This window comes from Vanessa atalanta, chromosome 8 (assembly GCF_905147765.1).
Source record: "Vanessa atalanta chromosome 8, ilVanAtal1.2, whole genome shotgun sequence".
Classification (NCBI taxonomy): Eukaryota; Metazoa; Arthropoda; class Insecta; order Lepidoptera; family Nymphalidae; genus Vanessa; species Vanessa atalanta.
Window position 1 is genome coordinate 12297472 of NC_061878.1, and position 22456 is coordinate 12319927.

General features: G+C 32.4%; 1 protein-coding gene across 1 annotated transcript; it reads left to right on the top strand.

The window, feature by feature from the left end:
- The first annotated feature begins 17607 nt into the window (after positions 1-17607).
- LOC125065874 (apolipoprotein D-like) lies at positions 17608-22209 on the top strand. Its single transcript, XM_047673725.1, has 4 exons — positions 17608-17769; positions 19216-19423; positions 20025-20117; positions 21050-22209. Exons 1-4 carry the CDS (start codon positions 17650-17652, stop codon positions 21256-21258), a joined length of 630 nt encoding a protein of 209 aa, XP_047529681.1. The 5' UTR covers positions 17608-17649; the 3' UTR covers positions 21259-22209.
- Positions 22210-22456: the final 247 nt, after the last annotated feature.

Sequence of the window (22456 nt, forward strand, 5' to 3'; positions counted from 1 at the left end):
TACCATCAGGTGGCCCATGTGCTAGTCCGCCAACCAATGTCATAAAAAAAAAAAAGCAATCTCATTAAAATAAATGTACATAGTAAGAATATTAACGAAAAAGTTAATGTCAAGCAAATAAAAGAAATTTATCCAAAGATAATTTTAAAGATATTTTTTGTATGTGTTAACTGTTATACTCTGCAGAATAAATTTTGCAAGTATGTCTGGGTAGGTACCAACCACTCATCGGATATCTTACCTCCAAACATGAATACTGATTGATGTGATTTTTCGGTTTGAAGGGTGAGTAGGGCAGTGAATTTACAGGTACATGGGACATAATAACTTAGTTCCCAGGATTGATGGCGAATTAGTGATGTTAAGAATGTCTCATATTTCTTGCAACACTAATCAGAACATCAACAGACAACAAATATTGATGGTTCATGGAAATTATAGTAAATAATAGCTAGAGTGTGGTACCAAAAATTAACACGAACGAGTCTTAATTACGCACATACACACACACACACGCACACTCACACACACGCACTCACACACGAGCCCCCTAGCTTCAACCTACAGCAATACATTACTATTAGATATTATTGCTCTACAGTTTTTTTCAGGCGATGCCGAGGCAAAAATCTTACTCAATCGATACTGTTCTCGAATTGGAAGTAACTGTTCATTTCCCTACTGATTTTTTAAATTCTTCAAACCCCCTCTGGACTCCCTTCTCACAAAATGGTGTTGAAATGACCTTGTCCTGTTATTTTATTAAGACACCTGAATCCACCAAAACTTTGCAATAGCACGCGTTTGCTGGTAAGATCACTAAAAACTTTCATAATAGAGTGCACAATTCTCGCCGGATGTGGTACCGGAGAAGATGTATTGATTCCCCGAATTCCTCTGATACCATCTGATTTATCGTTCCAATTTAAACGCCTACAATTTCCGGTAAAGATATATTTTGCAATGACCATTAATAAATCGCAGAGTCAAACTTTCAACGTTGCAGGTTTAGATTTGAGGGTTGAGTGTTTTTCACATGGCCAATGATAGGTCGCTCTTTCAAGAGTAGCATTTAAAAAAAAATTATACTGTCTAATGAGAAAAAAATTTAGCTAGTTAAAGATAAAAAAGCGGGGACTTAGTATTGATTTATTTATTTATTGATTTCCTACTGACTCCGTGGTCGAGTAGCGTGTACACCGGTTTTCACAGGTACGCCACTCCGAAGTCCCGGGTTCGATTCCCGGCTGAGTCGATGTAGAAAAAGTTCATTAGTTTTCTATGTTGTCTTGGGTCTGGGTGTATGTGGTACCGTCGTTACTTCAGATTTTCCATTACACAAGTACTTTAGCTACTGACATTGGGATCAGAGTAATGTATGTGATGTGGTACAATATTTATTTATTATTTCTAGGCAAGATATATAAAAAATGATTGTACTTTGATGTCATACTCTAAGTAAAAAGGTGGAAAAGAGTAACTACTGAGTTCCATTCCGGTTCTTTTTGGTAGAATCTACTTTCCGAACCAGTGGTACAAATTTAATTCAACACTGTGACATGACGATTCAAAAGTGCTTTTATTGGCAAAGATGAACGACATTTATAAAAAAAAAAAAATTAAAAAAAGGAATTGTTACGAATTCAACAATCTTTAAAAAGTAGTATATTTGTATACGTCTTGTAATAGGTAATAGATAGAGTAATAAAAAAATAAACAAGAAAATAACTTCATAGCGATAACAATACAGAACTGACAAGAATTAAATACAAAAATTATTGATAACCTATTTTCTTTTTATAGTATATGTTGGCGAACGAGCATATAGACCACCTGATGGTAAGTGATCACCAGTTGTAGACAATGGCACTATAATAAATATTACCCACTCCTTGCATCGCCAATGCGTCACCAACCTTAGGAACTAAGATGTTAAGTCCCGTGTGCCTGTAGTTACACTGGCTCACTCACTGTTCAAACTGGAACACAACAATACTGTTTACTGCTGTCTGGCAGTAGAATATATGATGAGTGAGTGGTACCTATCCAGTAGGGCTTGCTCAAAGCTCTACCACCAAGTAAATACTACCAACGAATGCCTATATGAATTTCGGTCCCCGCGATGATCTTTACTCAGCATAATATAACGTTGTGCTAGACCACAGTTGCACTATTTTTATGTGAAGCCAGTGGACGATCGCATGGAGGGCGCCTTAACCATATATTTTTGGATCGAAGTTTACGTATCACTTAAGGAAAATATCTCAGCCAGACGACGTGTTCCCTCCTTTTTTTTTTCTCTCTATCTCTTTTTATTTTTTAACTCACACACGATTAATATTTTACTATCCCCAAACGTTGTTAATTAATATAATTCTGTGACCCACGACAACTGTTGTTTTTATTATTTTAAAAGAGATAGGCCGGTATAGTATGACACAACTCAGATGTAGGATCGGCAAAGTTCTTAAAACCGATCACAATTGAATTAAGTGACTTCAAAATCATCAATCTTTATTTATTTCTTATGCGAAAATGATCTTTACGCATATTTTATAAAAACAAATACATTCGGCAAATTTATAGATAGATTTATAGTTTTTCCTTTAATTTGTCGATGCTACATTTAAATTATAAATGGCCATCACGGTCCATAGACAGGCACTTTTATTTAAATATATTTCACAAAAATAATATAACGAACAACCAACTAATACAAAACCATCCCCACAAAGTTAATGGGTCAACAAGTTTGGGAAAGTTATTTGTACTTGTGCCTTTTCCTTTTTAAATATGTACTTTTGAGCCGAAATATTCGTATCAATTTTTAAATAATAATTATTTTCATATTCAAAAATTGAAATACAACTCTTAGAACTTTCCTCGAAATAATATAAATTTGGTTTAAAACACTTTGATATATCGGCTTGGTTTCCGACATAACAGTCTAGCTGGCATGATCCCAAAGCCATGTTCTCGACGTCAATACAACGTTTAGACTCGTCGTTTCTGATAACAAAAAGCGACTACATTTTGAAACAATAATTTTGTATTCAATACATAAATCTTTTATGTAAATACTATATAGGTATCTGTTTGTGATTAAAAACCCCTTGACGTCAGTTCAGTGTTATTTCATGGAGAAGATATCCATGTTTTTGTAACTCGCCGCGAGAAAGCGCAATTGTATATAAACCAGGGCTACAATGGATATGGAATTTCAGATTTGCATATAGATATGGATATAAAAATAACAATTTACCGGTTTTAGATACAGTTACGGATAAAAAAATATTTCGGTTTATTCGATTGTTTCTGAAAGTTACGGATATTAGATTATTTAAAAATTAAAATGAATTTGACTTTACTTAGTTGACTTTTATTTTTATTACATATAAAACTAAAAAAAAAAAAACTTTACAATACAATTAATTATTCTCTTCAAGTGTAACATTATGCAAAAATAAAATTATAATAAACATTTTTTTATCATTTTCGGTTTCGGATATATATATTTAGTCCAAATATCCGATAGTTTCAATTATGGTTACGGAGCTCCATAACATTCCTTTTATAAACTTATATTCCGTTCAGCCAAGTCTGTCTGTCTCAAGTATCAAGCTTAATTAGCCATTCCTTCAGCTTCAATGTCATATTAAATGTAGGCTATTTTATCTAGTTGCCTACAACATATACAAGCAAGACTGCTTGGTTTTGATGGTAAAATGATAAAAATGAAAATCAAAATACGCTTTATTTAATTAAGTTCGTAAAAGTAGTTTTAATCGTAATTGTATAATTCTAATGTAAACCTCCTTATTTGAAATATTATATATTATAATCCGATATTCTGGGTAGAAATGGCTTAATGAATTTTAACAGAATGTCATGGGTTCAAAATCTGGCAATTTTTATTTATAATTCATTTTGAGTTGAGAGCCAACTTTCAGACATAGATCTGCTACCAGAATGAACTCGAGTTTGAACCCAGGACCTAGGATTCTACAGTCTCTAGCCAACCAACGAGGCAGTCAGTTTACACCTCATTACCTCACGGAAACGGGTAGCTAGAATTCTATATTAAATTATATAAAAAAAACGTAATAAATTAATTTGAATACATATAATTGGAAATAATAATAAAGCGTTCTTAACATAGGCCTAATTTTAGTTTCAAATTCAAACCTCTCGCGTTGTAAATCTCGTAGCGCTAGCCGGGTGCCGACAGGGGGTAATTATTTTAGGCGAGGGTTGGAACAGGCAAGCAAATTTGTGCTGGACCCAAATTAATGAGGCGAGAATGTGTAACTCATCATTTGTTTAACTAAGATAGTGTGATTTATACTGATTATATTCAAAATTACTTTTTGAAAGTTGAATGGAGCTGTCATGGTAGGGAATAAGCTCCACTGATTTTTTTTAATTTGTATTTCAACTCATCTGAAATAAATAAAAAAACATCAATTATAAAAATACACATACAGATGAAACTGTTTGCGCAGATCTGACATACGCTTTATATTCTCCGTATTACAATTGATTTCAATTCCGCTGTACTAAACTACAGCTAAGGAAGCCACAGCTCACACGTGACACATTGGGCTAAGACTTCCTCATCTATAGAAGTTTTTCCACCACACCACTCCAATATAAATAGGTGATATTTATTTATTTTATTTAAATACTTTATTGACCACCACAAAGTTAATGAACAAAAGGCGAACTTAATGCCTTTCGTTCTTTACCAGTCAACCTTTAGGTCAAAAAACTATAAAGGCGATAATTAATAATTAACAATACATAAAGGTATACATACTCATATATAAAACAATGGAAAAACAATACATACACATATGGTATCTACAAAATCGATTTGTACTCATAGTAAAACATGAATAATAAATAATATATATATATATATAATAAAGAGCCGAGATGGCCCAGTGGCTAGAACGCGTGCATCTTAACCGATGATTTCGGGTTCAAATCCAGGCAGGCACCACTGAATTTTTATGTGCTTAATTTGTGTTTATAATTCGAAAAAACGAAATTCTGCCACGTGTGTATTCCGCCGACCCGCATTGGAGCAGCGTGGTGGAATATGCTGCAAACCTTCTCCTCAAAGGGAGAGGAGGCTTTTAGCCCAGCAGTGGGAAAATTTACCGGATGCTAATGCTAATGCTAAAAAAATTAATATATAATAGTTTCTTAAAGATTCCATGAAAACTGGGGGCTTACTGACAAAATGTGCTCACGTAAACGAGTCTTGCTCACTTTTTTTTTTAATTTTCATCGTTTCCATTAAAACGTATTCCACATTAGATTTTACTAGAAAAAGATTATCTAAAATGTGTGTCTTTGTTTTCAAACAATAGATTCGTTGATGTTGCAGTAATATTATACGAATGAGACAATCTGTTTTATGGAAGATAATAAAAAATGTGCTATATAAACAATCTATAATATATTTGATATTATTTACTTTATATTAAGGTCAATTAATATGGATATTTTAATTGCACATAAATATAAGTACTTACATATGAAATACAATTATATGTTTATCAATCTTGTATAAATTTATTAGAAATTAAATGATTATACTGAAACTTCGAATTATTCAAAAAAAATATCATATTAGAAAATTCCTAACTTCAACATTTTTATTGTTAGATAATTAAAAAAAAATATTTTCATTACATTACATAATATAATAAAATGTTTAAAATACCAGTTATTTCATATTATTTATTGAATGCATATCAATAAGAATATATTTTTTAAATTAAGTGTACAAATTTTTATAAATACAATAGAATAATAAATATTTTTAGGTTTACAGATAAAAGAAAAAAAGTAATTTCACGATTTGTCCTATTTCGCTAAATGCCAGCTGCATCCAATGCACTACGCCATGACGTTTTAACCTACATACGAAAAGAAAAGATTCGTGACACGCCGTTTGAGAAGGAGCACGTCAAACTGGATGATTTGACATGGGAACAAAAAGCTTTGGAAAGTACACCCAGACACCAGGCCTGTCAGGAGGCATTCTCGAGATAGCGGGAAATTAGCTTTTGTAAAGAAATCCTTTAAGATAGAATCATATTTCAACAAAATATATTTCGTCGACGGTTTTTTAATTAAAAAATGGCTGTTATTTTTTAAAACTTAGTTGGCGGATGGGCAAATGGGCCACCTAATGGTAAGTGGTCATCAAAGCATATTGATATAAGCGCTGTAAGAAATATTAAAAAAATCCTTACATTTTTCATAAAAAGAGAAAAAAATATCAAAATTGTTTAAAACATATCAGCAAGTTATTTTGGTCTTTTGTTAATTCCAAAAATGTTTCTGTCGATATTCTAAATGGCATGTTTTTAATAGTATCCAATCATCTGACAGTAACGATTCAAAACACACTAGTATCGACAGATCATTGACAGTGGATCGCAGTTATAACTCTCTGGCAGTCTCTATTGGTACGATTGATCTTTCTATGAAACCGTTAGGTTAGGTTTAATACTTGAAAGATTTACATATAGGTAAAGGAAGTGGTCCAGAAGGCATTCCTCCCATTTTCTTAAGTCTTGCTGTAGTCATTTAGTACTTTTATTTATCTTATTAAATTTATCTCTTCGTGTAGGAACAATTGAAAAAGTATGGAAACAATCATTTGTAGTGGCAATTTATTAGACCGGAGGCATAAGGAAAATTATCGACCTATATCTAAACTAAGCCCTATTTGTAAATTATTTGAAAAAAATATTTACTCTCAATATTCATTCTAAGTACGCTGATCACCGACCAGCAACACGGATTAATCAATGATCATCAAAAGATCACCTGAAACAAATCTTTCTTAGTTTACCAATCAACTTGCAACACTGAGGGACAATGGTGATCAGGCGGAAGTTGTATACACTAACTATTGAAAAGCCTTCGATAAGATCTCTCATTTTCGGTTGGCCAAAAAACTGGTTGCCATTAGTATTCACGGTGACTTGCCTCGTTGGCTTGAATCTTGTTCAAGGGATCGTAGTCAAGCTGTTTCTATCAAAGGTTTTTGTTCATTATTTGTGCCCGTTACCTCTGGTGTTCCTCAAGGATTTCATCTCAGTTCTGTATTATTTAATTGTTATCGTTGAAATTATTCGATATGTTCATAATTGTAACATAATATTACTTTATACGAATTACAAACATAAAAGTAATTGAATCGACTCAAGATTGCGTATTACTTCAAATTGATCTCAATAACTTAGATAATTACTGTAATAATCACCTTTTACGCTTAAATATATAAAAAAATAATATTTACAAGGAAACTGAGGCCTAAATTATTTGACGACAAATTGAATACCGTTTCGAGTTACTTAAATCAGAAACTTAAGTTTTCACTTACACTCTAAGTTTTTGCTAGCCATATTAATTATATAACAGCTAAAACTTATCAAATGGTAGGATTTATTCTAATATTGACTAAGGAATTTAAAAATAGCTTCACCCTTATCCTATTTTTAAATGCATATCTTAAGTTTATCTTGAAAGATTGCTCTACAATTTGGAATCCTTATTACAAAACGTATATAAATAAAATCGAAAAAATACAGCCTAAGTTTTTGAAACATTTATGCGATTTAAAGGTAGTTTTTTCAATAATTCTGAAAATAAATATATATCTCGGGTGTCATCCCGTTAAACGTGCGTATGGGATCAATTGTTTTCAATAAAATTGATATTTTTTACTTGTTTTAAATAGTTTGTTTACCAATAAATAAATCAGCAGAGCAAACGAAGTCGGAAACATTGGGATCGAAGTTGTTATACACACTTACACTCACCCTTCAAACCATAACACGACAATAAATGTTACTGTTTGGCGATAGAATGTGTTAAGTGGTACTTAACGAGACGGCCTTGCATATAGCCTAGAAACTATATTTAAAGTATATTTTACAAAACAATATGAATACTTTAAAGAAAATAGAGGTACAACACTATTAATGGTTAATTTTGCTTTAAATCGAGAAAATTATTTTCTTTCTTGGGCGTACTAAGTTTTGTGACATTATGCCAAAATTTTAGCAGTTCCTCGAGCGAAGAATGATAACAGCTTAGTTTGTTAAAAAGGCATAAAAGTAACCGACTTCAAGTTCTAAAATTCTTTCTTGATATAAAGAAAACTTGAGACACACGTCAACTGACCTAGTCTTATATTTAAGAAATATCTGGAATATAACTTCCTTCGGTAATAATTAAATCGAAAACAAACATGGTACCGTTATCAGATATTGTACGTAACATTTTCTTTTTTTCTATCATATCTTTGTTGAATATATCACCTGCATCTATTTATCCAACCAAATAAATATTTTACATAGCGAAGGTACTCGTATTTCCAAATATCTTCAGTTCACGTTTAATGAGGTCACGTGCCTGACCGTCGTCATCTTGGGAAGTACTCTGGTCACGAGTTCCGTTCACAACAACCACAGCCTCAAGCACACGTGCGTTCATTGATGACTTCGAGTTAAGTTTGTTAATTTGTAGCTTATTATAAAAATACCAATTTACCCTAATATTTTAAATTGTCATAAGCGCAATGGTGTACGGGGCGAATAGCGATGTAAAAAGCTACAGGTTCAATTCTGAGATCTAAGGCTATTGTCATCCCATACTCTTATCTTTAAGCTTAATTGTAGAGGTATATTCGTAACGTCTTAAAATAGGGCGTTGCTACCATTATTATGCGAAAATGTGTGTATTTATTTGTGTATCGCGCTGTCGCGTCACAACAATTAACCTTTGGCCCTGGGTACAGAAAATGAAATAGGATACCTAACACCCCCCACTTTCTCATTGAAACTAAGTCATGAACTGATTTTATTTTTAAATAGTCGTCGGGCAAATTATCTTCCTGATTGACATTGACGCCGTTAAAAATATTTACCATTCCTTACAAAATCCCGACCAGTTTGCCCTCAAAGCCAAGTAAAACAATTTTGTTGAAAATAATAGTGATATTATTTCTATAATATTAGAACTTATATGTAGCATGTTTTACGTTATATTCCGCATACTATTGATATAGTCGCAGTGATGATCGTTATTTCCAAGCACTACTTCTGAAAAGCCCAAAAAATTAAAACGTAAACGTCACTTTTTCGCCCACATTTAAAAAAGACGTTGCATTTCTCGATCTCGAAATATCAGCTATTAATAATAATTATGAGTGTCATATCTCAACTCAAGCGACCTCACTAACTTAATTTAAAATACTAATTTGTTTCATTAAAATATTACAGCTATATCATATTTTTATATAGATGGATTTTAAAGTTCGAAAAAGATGAATGTACACCTATTTCTGGTCACGGTGTTATTCATCTAAATATATATTATCTTAGATGTCCTAAAATCTACAAAAGCGCGATTTTTAAGACATTTTCTGCCTCGCACAACCATTCTGTGGAACCAGCTTTCGCCAGCGGTTTTACCGAACCGATACGACTTGGGAACCTTCAAGAAAGAGCGTACTTATTTCTAAAAGGCCGGCAATGCACCTGCAAGCCCCCTGGTGTTGCAGATGGGTAGGGCGGTGGTAGTCACTTTCCATCAGGTGAGCCTACTGCTCGTTTACCACCGTAATATATATACACATAAAAAACAATATTACTAAGCATAAATCAACGCCAATCAACAACTAAAAATTAAAAATAGTGAATCTAAATTAGACCCAAGCCTTCTCCCAAAAGAAAGGCATTAGCTCAACAGTGGGATATTCAGGCTGTTATTGTACGAAAATAGTAAATTTATTAATCCTGCTTGAAGTTCAACGAATACAAACTCCACGCTTTTTATCGTTACTACTGTCGCAAGTAATAATAAAAATTGCAGCCCACTTTATATCCAGTTCAAATAACTTCTGTTTACAAATTAAATACTTCTAAGATAATAAAGATATAACAAAATGTACCCAAGACATCGTTTAATTACAAATAGTAAGGTAATATCCACTTGAGGCTATTTATAACGATGCACAATACGGATTCCCATTTCATTTGCGTCCTATCTTGTCACTTGACAATTCACTAACATCTACATAGTCGTATATATATTATTATCACTCCATTGGTAACAAAGACGATACATTTTTGGTAACATCACATTTAAGAAGGAAAATCGAGGTTAACTTTGTATGAATTTAATATCCTGTATAACCTTTTCCATGCACCGCGCTGCTCCAATGCCGTTGATACACATATGGCAAAATTTTATTGAAATATTAGACACACTCGGGTTGTTTCCCTGCACCGAACACGAGATGAATTATAAACACAAATTAAGTATACGAAAATTCACTCGTCCTTGTCTGGATTTGAACCCGCAGTCATCAGTAAGATACACACGATACCACTGGGCCATCTCATCTCTAATGATATTATAACTATATTATTTTCAATATAGATTGGAAGACTGACAAAGGAAGACGTGATGGTAAATGGTTACCATCAACCTAGGGATCTACGATGTTATGTCCCTTGTGCCTCTATTTAAACTGGCTTATTCATCTTTAAAACCGGTACACAACAAAACTAAGTGTTAATTTTTGGCGGTTGAATATCTAATGAGCCGAGATGGCCCAGTCGCTAGAACGCGTGCATCTTAATCGATGATTTCGGGTTCAAACCCAAGCACGCACCACTGAAATTTCATGTGCTTAATTTGTGTTTATAATTCATCTCGTGCTCGGCGGTCAAGGAAAACATCGTGAGGAAACCTGCATGTGTCTAATTTCAACGAAATTCTGCCACATGTGTATTCCGCCCACCCGCATTGGAGCAGCGTGGTGGAATATGCTCCAAACCTTCTCCTCAAAGGGAGAGGAGGCCTTTATCCCAGCAGTGGGACTTTTACGGGCTGCTAATGAATATCTAATGAAAATATTTTGTTTGAAATATTCATAAATTTGCAGAAAATCGGTAAAACGTAAAGGCTAAGCACATAAATATACTGATTTTCACATCTATTTCATAAGTTTGGATTTCACTCGACTTTAATTCGTATCGGAATTATAATTTAATATCGCTGGCTCAAGATTTGACATTTCGTCGACTAACCCAGCTCTTCAATCATTTTACTTATACAACGATAAATATGGGAACTCGAAAGGGTCACTCGGTGTTCGAGCAAAAAACTCAACCCTTTTTTATAAGCCCTGACTCCATTACACACAAAAGCCCCGGACGAAATTGCTTTTTACACGAATTACGCAATCAATACATGTCAAAATCCATGGATTTACATCTTCGTCAATTTGACCTAGTTATGTGGTCGCCTATTGCTGCTAATAAAAAAATATATACATACGAAAGATAGGATATAAAGCCCACTTGGATGATACATTTAATCATCACATCAAAAAATCAAAGAAATGTCAAAAAGGCTTCGATGTCAAAATTTGTTGAAAAGGTTGACATGTTGTAAATGTTGTCATTAGGAGTACAAACATTAACTAATAATGTTTTATTTTCTTGATTACTAGCTGAACCTGCTGCTATATTCGCGCGAAATTTATAAATTTACTCTATAGCACACAAACCGTCAACCCACTTTTACTCGCCTAGGACTCAATCTATCTCGACAACAAACTCAATCAATATCAATATATTTATTTATTTATTTTTTTTTTTTTGGTTGGCAGACCGGCATATGGTCCAACTGATGTTAAGTGATCACCACCATCTGGGTAGGTACCATTCACTCATCAGATATTCTGTCGCTAAATAGCAATACTTATTGTTATTTTCCGATTTAAAGGGTGGGTGAGCCAGTGTAACTCCAGACACAAGGGGAATAAAGTCTTAGTTCCCAAGGCTGGTGGCGCATTGGCGATGTAAGGAATGGTTAATATTTCTTACAGCGCCAATGTCAACAGGCGGTGGCACTTATCAGGTGGCCCATTAGCCGGTTCCTCTTCCTATTACATAAAAAAAATAGATATAGACAAAAAAGGTAATTCGAAAAAGATAAAGATTAAAAAGTCAGTTGAAAAAGAAAGAGGTATAATTAAAATATAGCTTAGTCTTAAGGTTAGATATAGTGTCTAACTTTAATTATATGACAATATATTATTATATTCCAGTTTGTGTTTGTAGGTGAGCCAGTATAACTTCAGGCACAGGGGCATAATATCTTAGCTTTGAATTGACGCTTTGGTGATGTAAGTTCGTAGGTGGAAAAAAAATACATATAAATATCTGATAGGAAAATCCTTATTGATTACCCATTACTATACTATACTATAAAGATTTCCAAGATATCTTTTATTTTATCTATAAATAAGTTCAATCACTTTGATTAATAATTTTTCCAAGCACTTGAAACAAACAATCCCCTTATGATTCACTGTAAAATATTAGAATGAGTGTTTAAAGTATATGACGTAGTAGTTGATAATAAGTGTTATATAAAGATTTGCTGTTATGTTACGCTTAACTTTAATAAAATATCCTACAAAGTTATAAATGATCACATTGCCTTAAATTGTTTTGAAGGATAATTTCATCAAAAGACTACTACTTCGAAATTTTAAAAATTAAACGTAATTCAATCATCGCCCTTGTTAACATTTGTGGGTTTTATGAAATGATAAACAGTCAAATATTAATACACTCAATTTATAATATTCTGACAGCGTAACGTTGTGCCAGGAGTTATTTAAAACGAATGCGCTCCTTTGGCGCGTCCCATCAATTTTATACAAAAAAAAAATCGGTTGTCAGTCGACGAACTAAGAAAATTTAAATTGTCTTAGATTTTCGCGATTGTTACACATTGAAATAAAACTAGTTTTATTTCAAAATTTAAATTATTGTTTACAACTTAATTCAATAAAGTGATGATTAACGAAATTATTAATAATGAATTCTAGACATAATGAGGTATAGGTAATTAAATCACCACTTGTTAACACACTGTACTAATTGAATATTCTTACTAAGAAGTTTTTCAACCAACTGAAAAAAGTACTATTCAACTATTTGCTCTCAACTTAGATAGAAATACAAAAATAGAGTGGTCAGACTAGATATAATCAAATGCGTAAATCACGTGAGTGTTATTCATAGCACATTGTAAATGTATGATAAGGGAAATGAGACTATAACTGAAAATTCCAGACGTGACTACTTACCTTTAAGAGCGAACCACTTCCGTCATTCGTCTGCCTTTAAAGGACGTGATGAAATACAAAATTATCAACATAAACCTATCTTATATGCATTGATATATTATATAAATAATGTAATTAATTTGGCTTTATTCTTTGTTTGAGTGCATGATTCGTTCTCGTACTATAGAGGCGGTTATCTTGAGATGCGTGTTGCTTAAATTGAACGAAAACATTCCATCCTCAGACTAAATGAGAACAGAAAAATTGTGAATATAATAAACGGTATCAATTCATTCATTCATTCAATCGGAATCAATTGGACATTCGATATTCTAAATTCGAACGTAAGTTCAGCTAAAAAAATTAGACTTGATATTCATAGAACAAACTAATGTACTATTTAAAAAAAAAAAATCCTTAAATTAATTTTCGGTTTTTAGTCGGGGGCCAAAACTACAATTCTACTAATTTATATCGGTTACCAAACGATTCGGATTATAATCCGATCCAACAACCGAAACGCTACTAGATCGTTGCGTTAATATACATTACCGTCTTTACCATAAGGGTTTTAAGTTTTATTATTGTTTGTCTAGAATTAAGAGTGTCATGTTTTTTCATTATCAGTTAATTTTTTAATTTTGTTTTTAATAGTTTGTATTAATTGTAACTTAGTAAATTTATCCATATCGCTGTAAGACTGTGTAATTCGCAACTTCATTATTAAACAGACAGTATCATTTCAACAAACGTGATTCAATACTCTCTTCCCTACAAGAATCCACAGTTATTTTTAAGTTTGCCCGTTAAAAATATAAATCTCATGTCAAAATATTGATAAATATTACATACAACATAACAAGATAATATAAAAGCTAAAAAAGCTTGGACAGAGTATTTGATGATTTCTCAATAAGGATATATGGATATAAATTTTATTGTACTCTAGTGTCGTAATTTTCGCACACACTACGCACTATAGAATATATTTTATCCTTGAAGTTAATTAGTATCCGCTAAGGAGGCCTTCATAATTTGTAACTAATAAATAAAAAATAATTTAATAATAACGTTAAGAGTGTGAGTCTACGTGTGAAACTGAATATATAAAAACGTTACACTCCTATATATATATATATATATATATATATATATCTTTATACTCAAACATATATAGTATAACTTTTTATTTTAATTTTAAATTTCTGCAGACATGTTGTCGGTACCATTGGTTTGTTTTTTTATCTTTCTGACTAAATCGTTTGAGCTGTGATTGTTTTTATTTTCAGATAGATATTAAGTATTCTGTAGTACAGCGTGTAGACTGTAGTCGCAGGACAAGTTTTAACCGATTCACAGCTATTAGCATTTCAAAATGGAGTAGTGTCTGCAGTGCGCTGTTTTCTAGTGTATCAAATAAATATGATAAACTGGTAAGTTTCTATTGTCCGCGTTTAAACAGCTATTTGAAATATTTCATAATCATGATAGATTTTAGCTTCAACACGTTCATGCTATTTGGTAACATACCATGTTATCGTTTGTAGCCTTATTTTATATATAGAGACGCACCTGATATATGAGAAATAAATATATATTAGCGCCGTAAGATATTAGAGCCATTTCCTACATCGCGAATGCTTCACCAAACTAAGACATTAAGAAATTAATGTTTGAATGGTTAATAACAAAAAGATGCGACGAGATCCAACTACTCGTTCGTAGGAATTTAATATTTTTTTGTATATATAAAGCAACACACACATGCACAAAAATGATTCATACACGCACACACACACACATAGACACACATAAACCTACATCACACATTATTTAATTTAATTTTTTCTCTTTATCTTTTTTTATTTTAATTAAAAGTTTGTTTTTTATTTATTTGCTTATATAACACTTGATGTTATATAAGAGTGGGTCCCTCTGACACGAGTACGTATTATGCGCACTAGAGAGACCTTAAATTATTCTACCGCCAAATAACAGTACACTGTATTGTTGTGTTCCGGTGAGAAGGGTGAGTGAGCCAGTGTAATCACAGGCACAAGGGACATAACATCTTAGTTCCCAAGGTTGGTGGCACATAGGTGATGTAAGGAATGGTTAATATTTCTTACAGCGCCTTTGTCTATGGGCGGTGGTGACCACTAACCATCAGGTGGCCCATATGCTCGTCCGCCAAACAATGCCATAGAAAAAAAATGCTATGTATACTGTGGTAAAAAAAGACATTATGCCCCTCTCACCTGTAGTTACTAAATATTGTTTAATACTAATTATTGTTGTTTAGCGTAGAATATATTATGATCATTGGGTGGTACCTATCCAGACGGGCTTGCACATAGTCCTTTCGCCAAGATAAAGCGCTGCCACCAATTCAAAGCCCTACCGCCAAGCCAAAACCTTTTGGAATACTCGCTACGTTACGTTCATAGGCATTTGCTGTCGGACACACAAATTCGTTGATTTTATAGTAAACAACAGTTCTCAGTTTTTTATCCGATGTTTTTTATCTTCAACAATTATCAATCAAATTAAATCAATTTTATTCAAGTAAACTTCACAATGAAGCGTTTTTGAATCGTCGATATTTAAATACTACCACCGGAAGGCCGCCACCAGCGAGAAGAAACGGCAAGATTTACAATGCTGTTTTTTATAATAACTAGTGTCCTGTGATGGAACCCGAGCCTAAATCCTGGCGTTTTTTTTTTTCTAAAAACTATTATTTTAACGAATAATAAGATTTATTCATTAATTTAGTCTTAATAAACTTTTTAAATTTAGTAAATTGATTATATTTTCCGCTATCTTATTATATATGCGTATACCATTGTCCAACAATCTTATCTGTACCGTACGCAAACGGAAAGTAGGGGTTACAAGTTTATTCTTATTGCTTGTATTAATACGTACGTACGTACATCAGCTTTTATGGAGTATTTTTGTCTATTCTTTTGTATATTCATTATATTATCATAAATAATCACCATCACATAACAGTCATAATTTACACAAAATCTTAATAAAATATTCGTTCTCATTAAGCAATCCATTTTTCAAAACCATATAAAAATATGTTTGGTAGTCTTAGTTTTTCCGTCTATATCGGTATGAGATTCAACGTTCAAACAAACTGAGAGATCGTTTTATCAACTACAATCTTTCCATTATTGATTAAAGTATTCTTAACAAACGTTATGAATGTTTTCATTGGCTTCAATATACATAAATATTTTTCAGATTAAACAAGTTAAACTTGCTCGGCAATGTGGTAACAGCCTCGCTCTTACAAAACAAGTGCTATATGAATTTCAAAACGTATGATAAAATGCACTTCACCTTGCATGACAAATAAATGACGTTCGCGTCAATAAAGTGGAGAGCATAATATACAACAACGCCTGACTGGATCGATTATATAAAATTAAAAGTTATTATCCCACTGCTCCCTTTTTTTCTTCTTCTCCTGATCTTAGTCCTGGGACATGCTGTGTAAACAAATGGGTGATCCATAGAGAGCCAGCGATCGCACGAGACGGCTACTTCCTTTTCGATGTAAAGGCTAACCTAACCTAACCGGACCAAACTATTTAAGAATATATATTTTGTAATAATAACTATTTAAGAAAGATTTTCCAGAAAATTTCAAATATATATCCCGTCTTCAAGTATCGAGAATCCTTAAAGATTTTTCCTATAACCTTGGAACCAAGGAATCATTAAGGTATAAATTTAAAGAAATTAAGATATTAACTGTTGCTTCTCAATATATATTCTATAATGTTTTGTATGTACGGAAAAATATTAATGTTTTTATGAGAAAATGTGATTCTCATAACATTGGTACAAGGAACAAACACAATCTTGTTACTCCTGTTACTTGACTGCATAGAGTCAGTAACTCTTTTGTGGGGCAATGTATACGGTTCTACAACAGGATCCCAGAAAGCGTTCAAAATGCTTCTGTTGCCAAATTTAAAAAATTGTTAAGGAACGCTTGTGTGCTAAAGGTTACTATACAATTAGTGAGTTTATGTTTGATAGCACACCTTGGAAATGTAACGATCGCCTCCTGGCTGTTTCTATTCATACACAATTATGTATGTAATTAATTTGACAAAAAAAAAAGAGACCCGCTGAGTTTCTTTCGCCGGTTCTTTTCAGGTCAGGGTATTTTCTTTTCCGAACCGGTGGTAGTGTTTAATTTGACTATCAATAAGTAAGTGTAATGATTCCATATTTAATAAAGAAATAAGATTTTTGAGTTTTTTGAGTTTTTACAGTGCCGTCCAAATAAATTACATACATATGTATAATTTAATACAAATTCAATAGTATGCACCAAGCTTAGAAGAGATAAGGATAGGAAACAAGTAGGATAGTACTTAACGTACGACAAATCATTTAATGCATTATTCTGGTTAGAGTTTTCAATCGTACGAGACATTATCAGAGTGATGATGTATCGCCTGGTCAGTCTCCTGTGCCTGGTCTCCGTAGCCACGGGACAACTTCAACTTCCAGGACCTTGTAACTGGACAAACATAAATTATCAACGTAGTATAAACCCTGATGAGGTGAATATACATTTTTTTTTTAATTCGAATGCACGTTTATTAATTTTGAAATATTAAAGATAACACGTGATATTCAATCACGATTTTAATATCATTTGAAACGAATTATTGTCATACATTATAATAAGACAACGGAAAATATATTCAATTTGCCATTTAACAAAATTAAAAATTTATTAAGAATAAATTAATCACCAAATCATATCATTAATTAAAATAATACTTTTTGGAAGAAAATTTCTGGTTTTAGACTCGGGCTCCGTCACAGGACTGATTGAACCTTAACTGTGGATAACGGCATTGAAATCTTAATTAAGCCTAATAAATATGTTTATTTGAAAAGATCAACTATGCGAACTTTTGGCCGTTCCTTCTCACTGGAGGCTGCTTTCCGAAACATTGGTAGTGTGTAAATATTGACGATTCAAAATCACATCATTGTGAAATTTACTCGAATAAAATACATTTAACCAACCATTTAAACAATAAAGTAAATTGAAACGGCCAGTTAAGAAATTTCGTGGATTCTTTAAACGATGCTTAATAATTAATAAATATATGAAAATGAAAAAAAAAATACTTTTTTTTTTCATTTCATAAGAGAAAACTCTAAACTCGCCGCAGAATTGATCATTTGATGACTAAATCTCTTGTGAAATGTTGACAAGCGACTTAAAGTGAAACGACATTTTCATACGTGTAGGATACACGTAGTAAATTATATAATTACTATAGTCAAAGCCGCTTATCATATTCTGACATTTCACGCTAGTTTTGCGGTGACTTTCGAGTTTCTTCTTACAGAATATCTCTACTTAAGGTAATATGTCACCATAGCACATTTTTTAACATTCACTAAAGTATTTACAGAATAAAATTATTTTATATTGAAATACTATAAAATAAGAAAAGGGACTTCAAATTTCGTCATCAAATTACAAATTTAATGTTCGTAATCGGTTTATAAACGACGACCTCCGTGGTCGAGTTGTGTTTACACCGGTTTTCATGGGTACACCACTCCGAAGTCCCGGGTTCGATTCCCCGCCGAGTCGATGTAGAAAAAGTTCATTAGTTTCTATGTTGCCTTGGGTCTGTTTGTGGTACCGTCGTTACTTCTGTATTTTGTTTTTCCATAACACAAGTGCTTTAGCTACTTACATTGGGGTCAGAGTAATGTATGTGATGTTGTCCAATATTTATTTATTATTTATAAATGATGATGAGAACTAACTAAATAAAAAAAAATACAACCTACTTAAACCTCAATTTTTTATTGGTTTATTGTTAAACGTTTTATAGAGAAAATTTAAAACATTACAATTGAGCCCACAGAAGTTTAACACCAAAAAATATCTCTATACAAATAAAACCAAAAATACAGTAATTTTTTTTGTACCGAATGTGCAATTTTGCCAATGTCATTTTCGAATCTCAATATTTTAGTTGGTGGGGAAGTGGAATGAAATTGAACGGGTTGCTAACTCCTACGAAAACGGGACTTGTTCGTCATGGACACTAACAGCCGTCAAGCAAAATAATGTGATTGTCGGCATGAATATCTTAATTCAAGACGTCTTTAACAAAAAACTCTATTCGCTTAATGGAAATTTGACAATTACTCCAACATTTACAATAATTGCCACCTTTACAGGTGAGTTATACATATATTTTTTTATTTTTTAATAAATCATTAATTGTCAAATAACAATCTGTAAACTTTCATTAAAATCATCGTACTCTACTACAGGATCATCTTCTTTGCAATTTATCCTTCACAGCTGAGGAAAATAATTATAATCATATTAGTCCAGAACTTAGCTTTGATTTGAAACCGTGGTCATTGGTTAACATAGTTTACTTTAAAATTTAGCTTAACATACAATATGTTCTACCCGCTTTATTTCTTCGATGGTCAAGTAAAATAAAAGCCACATCTCAAGCTCGTTTCGGTTCAAGCCCCGGATCATGCCCTTATTGATTTATTGTTTTTTTTTTTCTATAAATTATCAATATTTAAATTGGTATTGATTGCACTTCCGAGCCTCGTAAAGCAGTTGGACCTGCGGTGTGCATCAAACACGGGAACTTCGACGATAATGGTTGAATATTAAAACATCGGATAAGAGTGAATGAATAAAGGAGGACTCACTCTGTAACTATTATATATAATAAGTCCCGCACAATTGGAACATCCCCACTCATCATCTAATCATTCATCTCAACTATTTTAAAAATATCTTAAACTATTTCAGACGGACTTGTAGTACCATTCGTTATTATGGAAACTAATTACAAAGACTACGCAGTAATCTACAGTTGTATAGATCAAGGTCAACACGGTATAGGTATGTTTTAGTTTAAAAACAAATGAACCAGATAATTCAACTAGAAAAACTATAAGCTAGTCTTGTCGAGCTGATCTGCAAGACTTAAGACTCAATACTGAGTAGCTCACCTCAGCACACGATCGTGAAATGTCAACAATTGATATGCGACACTGATAATATTCATTTGTGGCATTTAAAGGACATTTGTATTATAACATTCGTAGAGGTCATTTGTGCAGCATGTGTGCGTAGCATTGTAGCAGCGTAGCGGAGTAAGCTGCTAAAGAAAGATGCCTTAGTCAAGCAGTGGGAAATTTAAAGAACCTTGCCAATGCGACACCAAACTTGGGAACTAAGATGCCTACACATTTACACTGGCCCAGTTATCCTTCAAACCGGAACACAAGAATATTGTTGTTTGGACCTAGAACAAGTGACAAGTAGACCTTCCATGCGAATGCCACTAATTGTCTTTAAAGTGACATTACCTTGTAAAATTACAGTTTAAATTATGTTTTTGATCCTGATACGAGCCAAGATAGCCCAGTGGTGAGAACGCGTGCCTCTTAACCGATGATTTCGGGTTTAAACCCAGGCAAGCACCACTGAATTTAATGTGCTTAATTTGTGTTTATAATTCATCTCCTGCTCGGCGGTGAAGGAAAACATCGTGAGGAAACCTGCATGTGTCTAATTTCAACAAAATTCTACCCCATGTGTATTCCACCAACCCGCATTGGAGCAGCGAGGTGGAATTTGCTCCAAACCTTCTCCTCAAAGGCAGAGGAGGCCTTAACCCAGCAGTGGGAAATATATAGGCTGCTAATGACCCTGATCTGATTTTACAGTTTTTTTTTCTTTGTTTAAGAGCGCACGCATATCAATTGATTTATTTTTTTATTTAATAATTTTATATTTCTTATTTGTAACTATTTCATTTTTTTATACAGTTCTAGCTTGGAAACTAAGTCGAACTACACAACTATCAAACGCGACTAAAGTGGCTTTTCAAGAACACGATGGCTTAGCCAAAGGTAATTGGACAGCAATATCCCACACTGAAGATGCCTGCAAAATAACGAACAACGCAATCAAAACATATATAAATCCAATAATATTAGTGATCGTTGGTTTGGTTATAGGCAAAGATAGTTTTTAAGACTCATTTAATAATTTTATTTATGTAAGGTAAACTAATATCGTACAGTAGAAGTAAATTTATTCAAGTATGAGTACAATACGATCGACTAATTGGCAACATTTGCAATTTATTAATTTCCTTCAAGTTACAATGTTTCATTCAGAACTAGTTAAAACTGGTTATGACTAAAAGTCAAAAGTTTTAACTAACTTGGTTCAGTAATATTTTTTTCCTGTAAATCTCACTCACTCACTTTATATAGTGTGTCAGCACGAGAACCATAATTAGATGTAGAACCCATTCCTCAAATATTTATTTATTTTATTTATTTATATTATATATAGTAATATTATACCGGAAATAGTTTAACCATTACAAATATTGTAGAAGCTAACCCTCTGTTCCATTTTTGAATAGGTAAATTTTTTTTATATCCAATTTTAAGCTCTGATAATATAAAATTAATCCAAGAAACCTTTTTGACGATTCTTAGATCGAATCGTTTTTCATAGACGACTTGACATCATTTTTAATTAACACAATGTATAATATTAATTTTCGTAACATATTTATCGACAGTTTAACGAAATAAAATTTTTTATTTAACAAATTTATCAGAAAAATTAATACAAACTCATTTATTTAATCTAATTAATAAAATTTAGAGCCCAAACGGGTGGATTTAAGGGGAAGACTTTTTGCACAGGAATTTCTTATGTAACGTAGCTGCGTAATTTGTCAAAAAACTTCTCCTTAATTGTTAAATGGTGGATGAATTGTTGTATGGAAGCTCAACCTTATTCTATTTTTGAAATATATAAATCGGTATTGTGCCTTCGATTTATGCCTAGGAGATAACTTGTATATCGTCTTTGAAATCCCTAAAGAAAATTATTCAATGTTTTTTTTTTTTTTATTAACACGGAGATCTGTTTTTGGTTTCTGTTTATAAGTAAAAGATCAATTTGACACTGTTTTTTTATTTAATAAAAAGAAAATAAAGTTTATTTTTATAAATATAAAATCTCTTTGATTTAACTTCCTTGAAAAACAAGACGTTTTATTTTAATAATATCAGAAAAATTATGTCAACAATTCTTTTTGTATCTTATTTTACATGTTGTGATACTGGCTGTATATAAAAACATGCATACATAATAAATTGAATAAATAAAAAACAACACTAATAAAAAATTACAATGATTGATTAACGTAT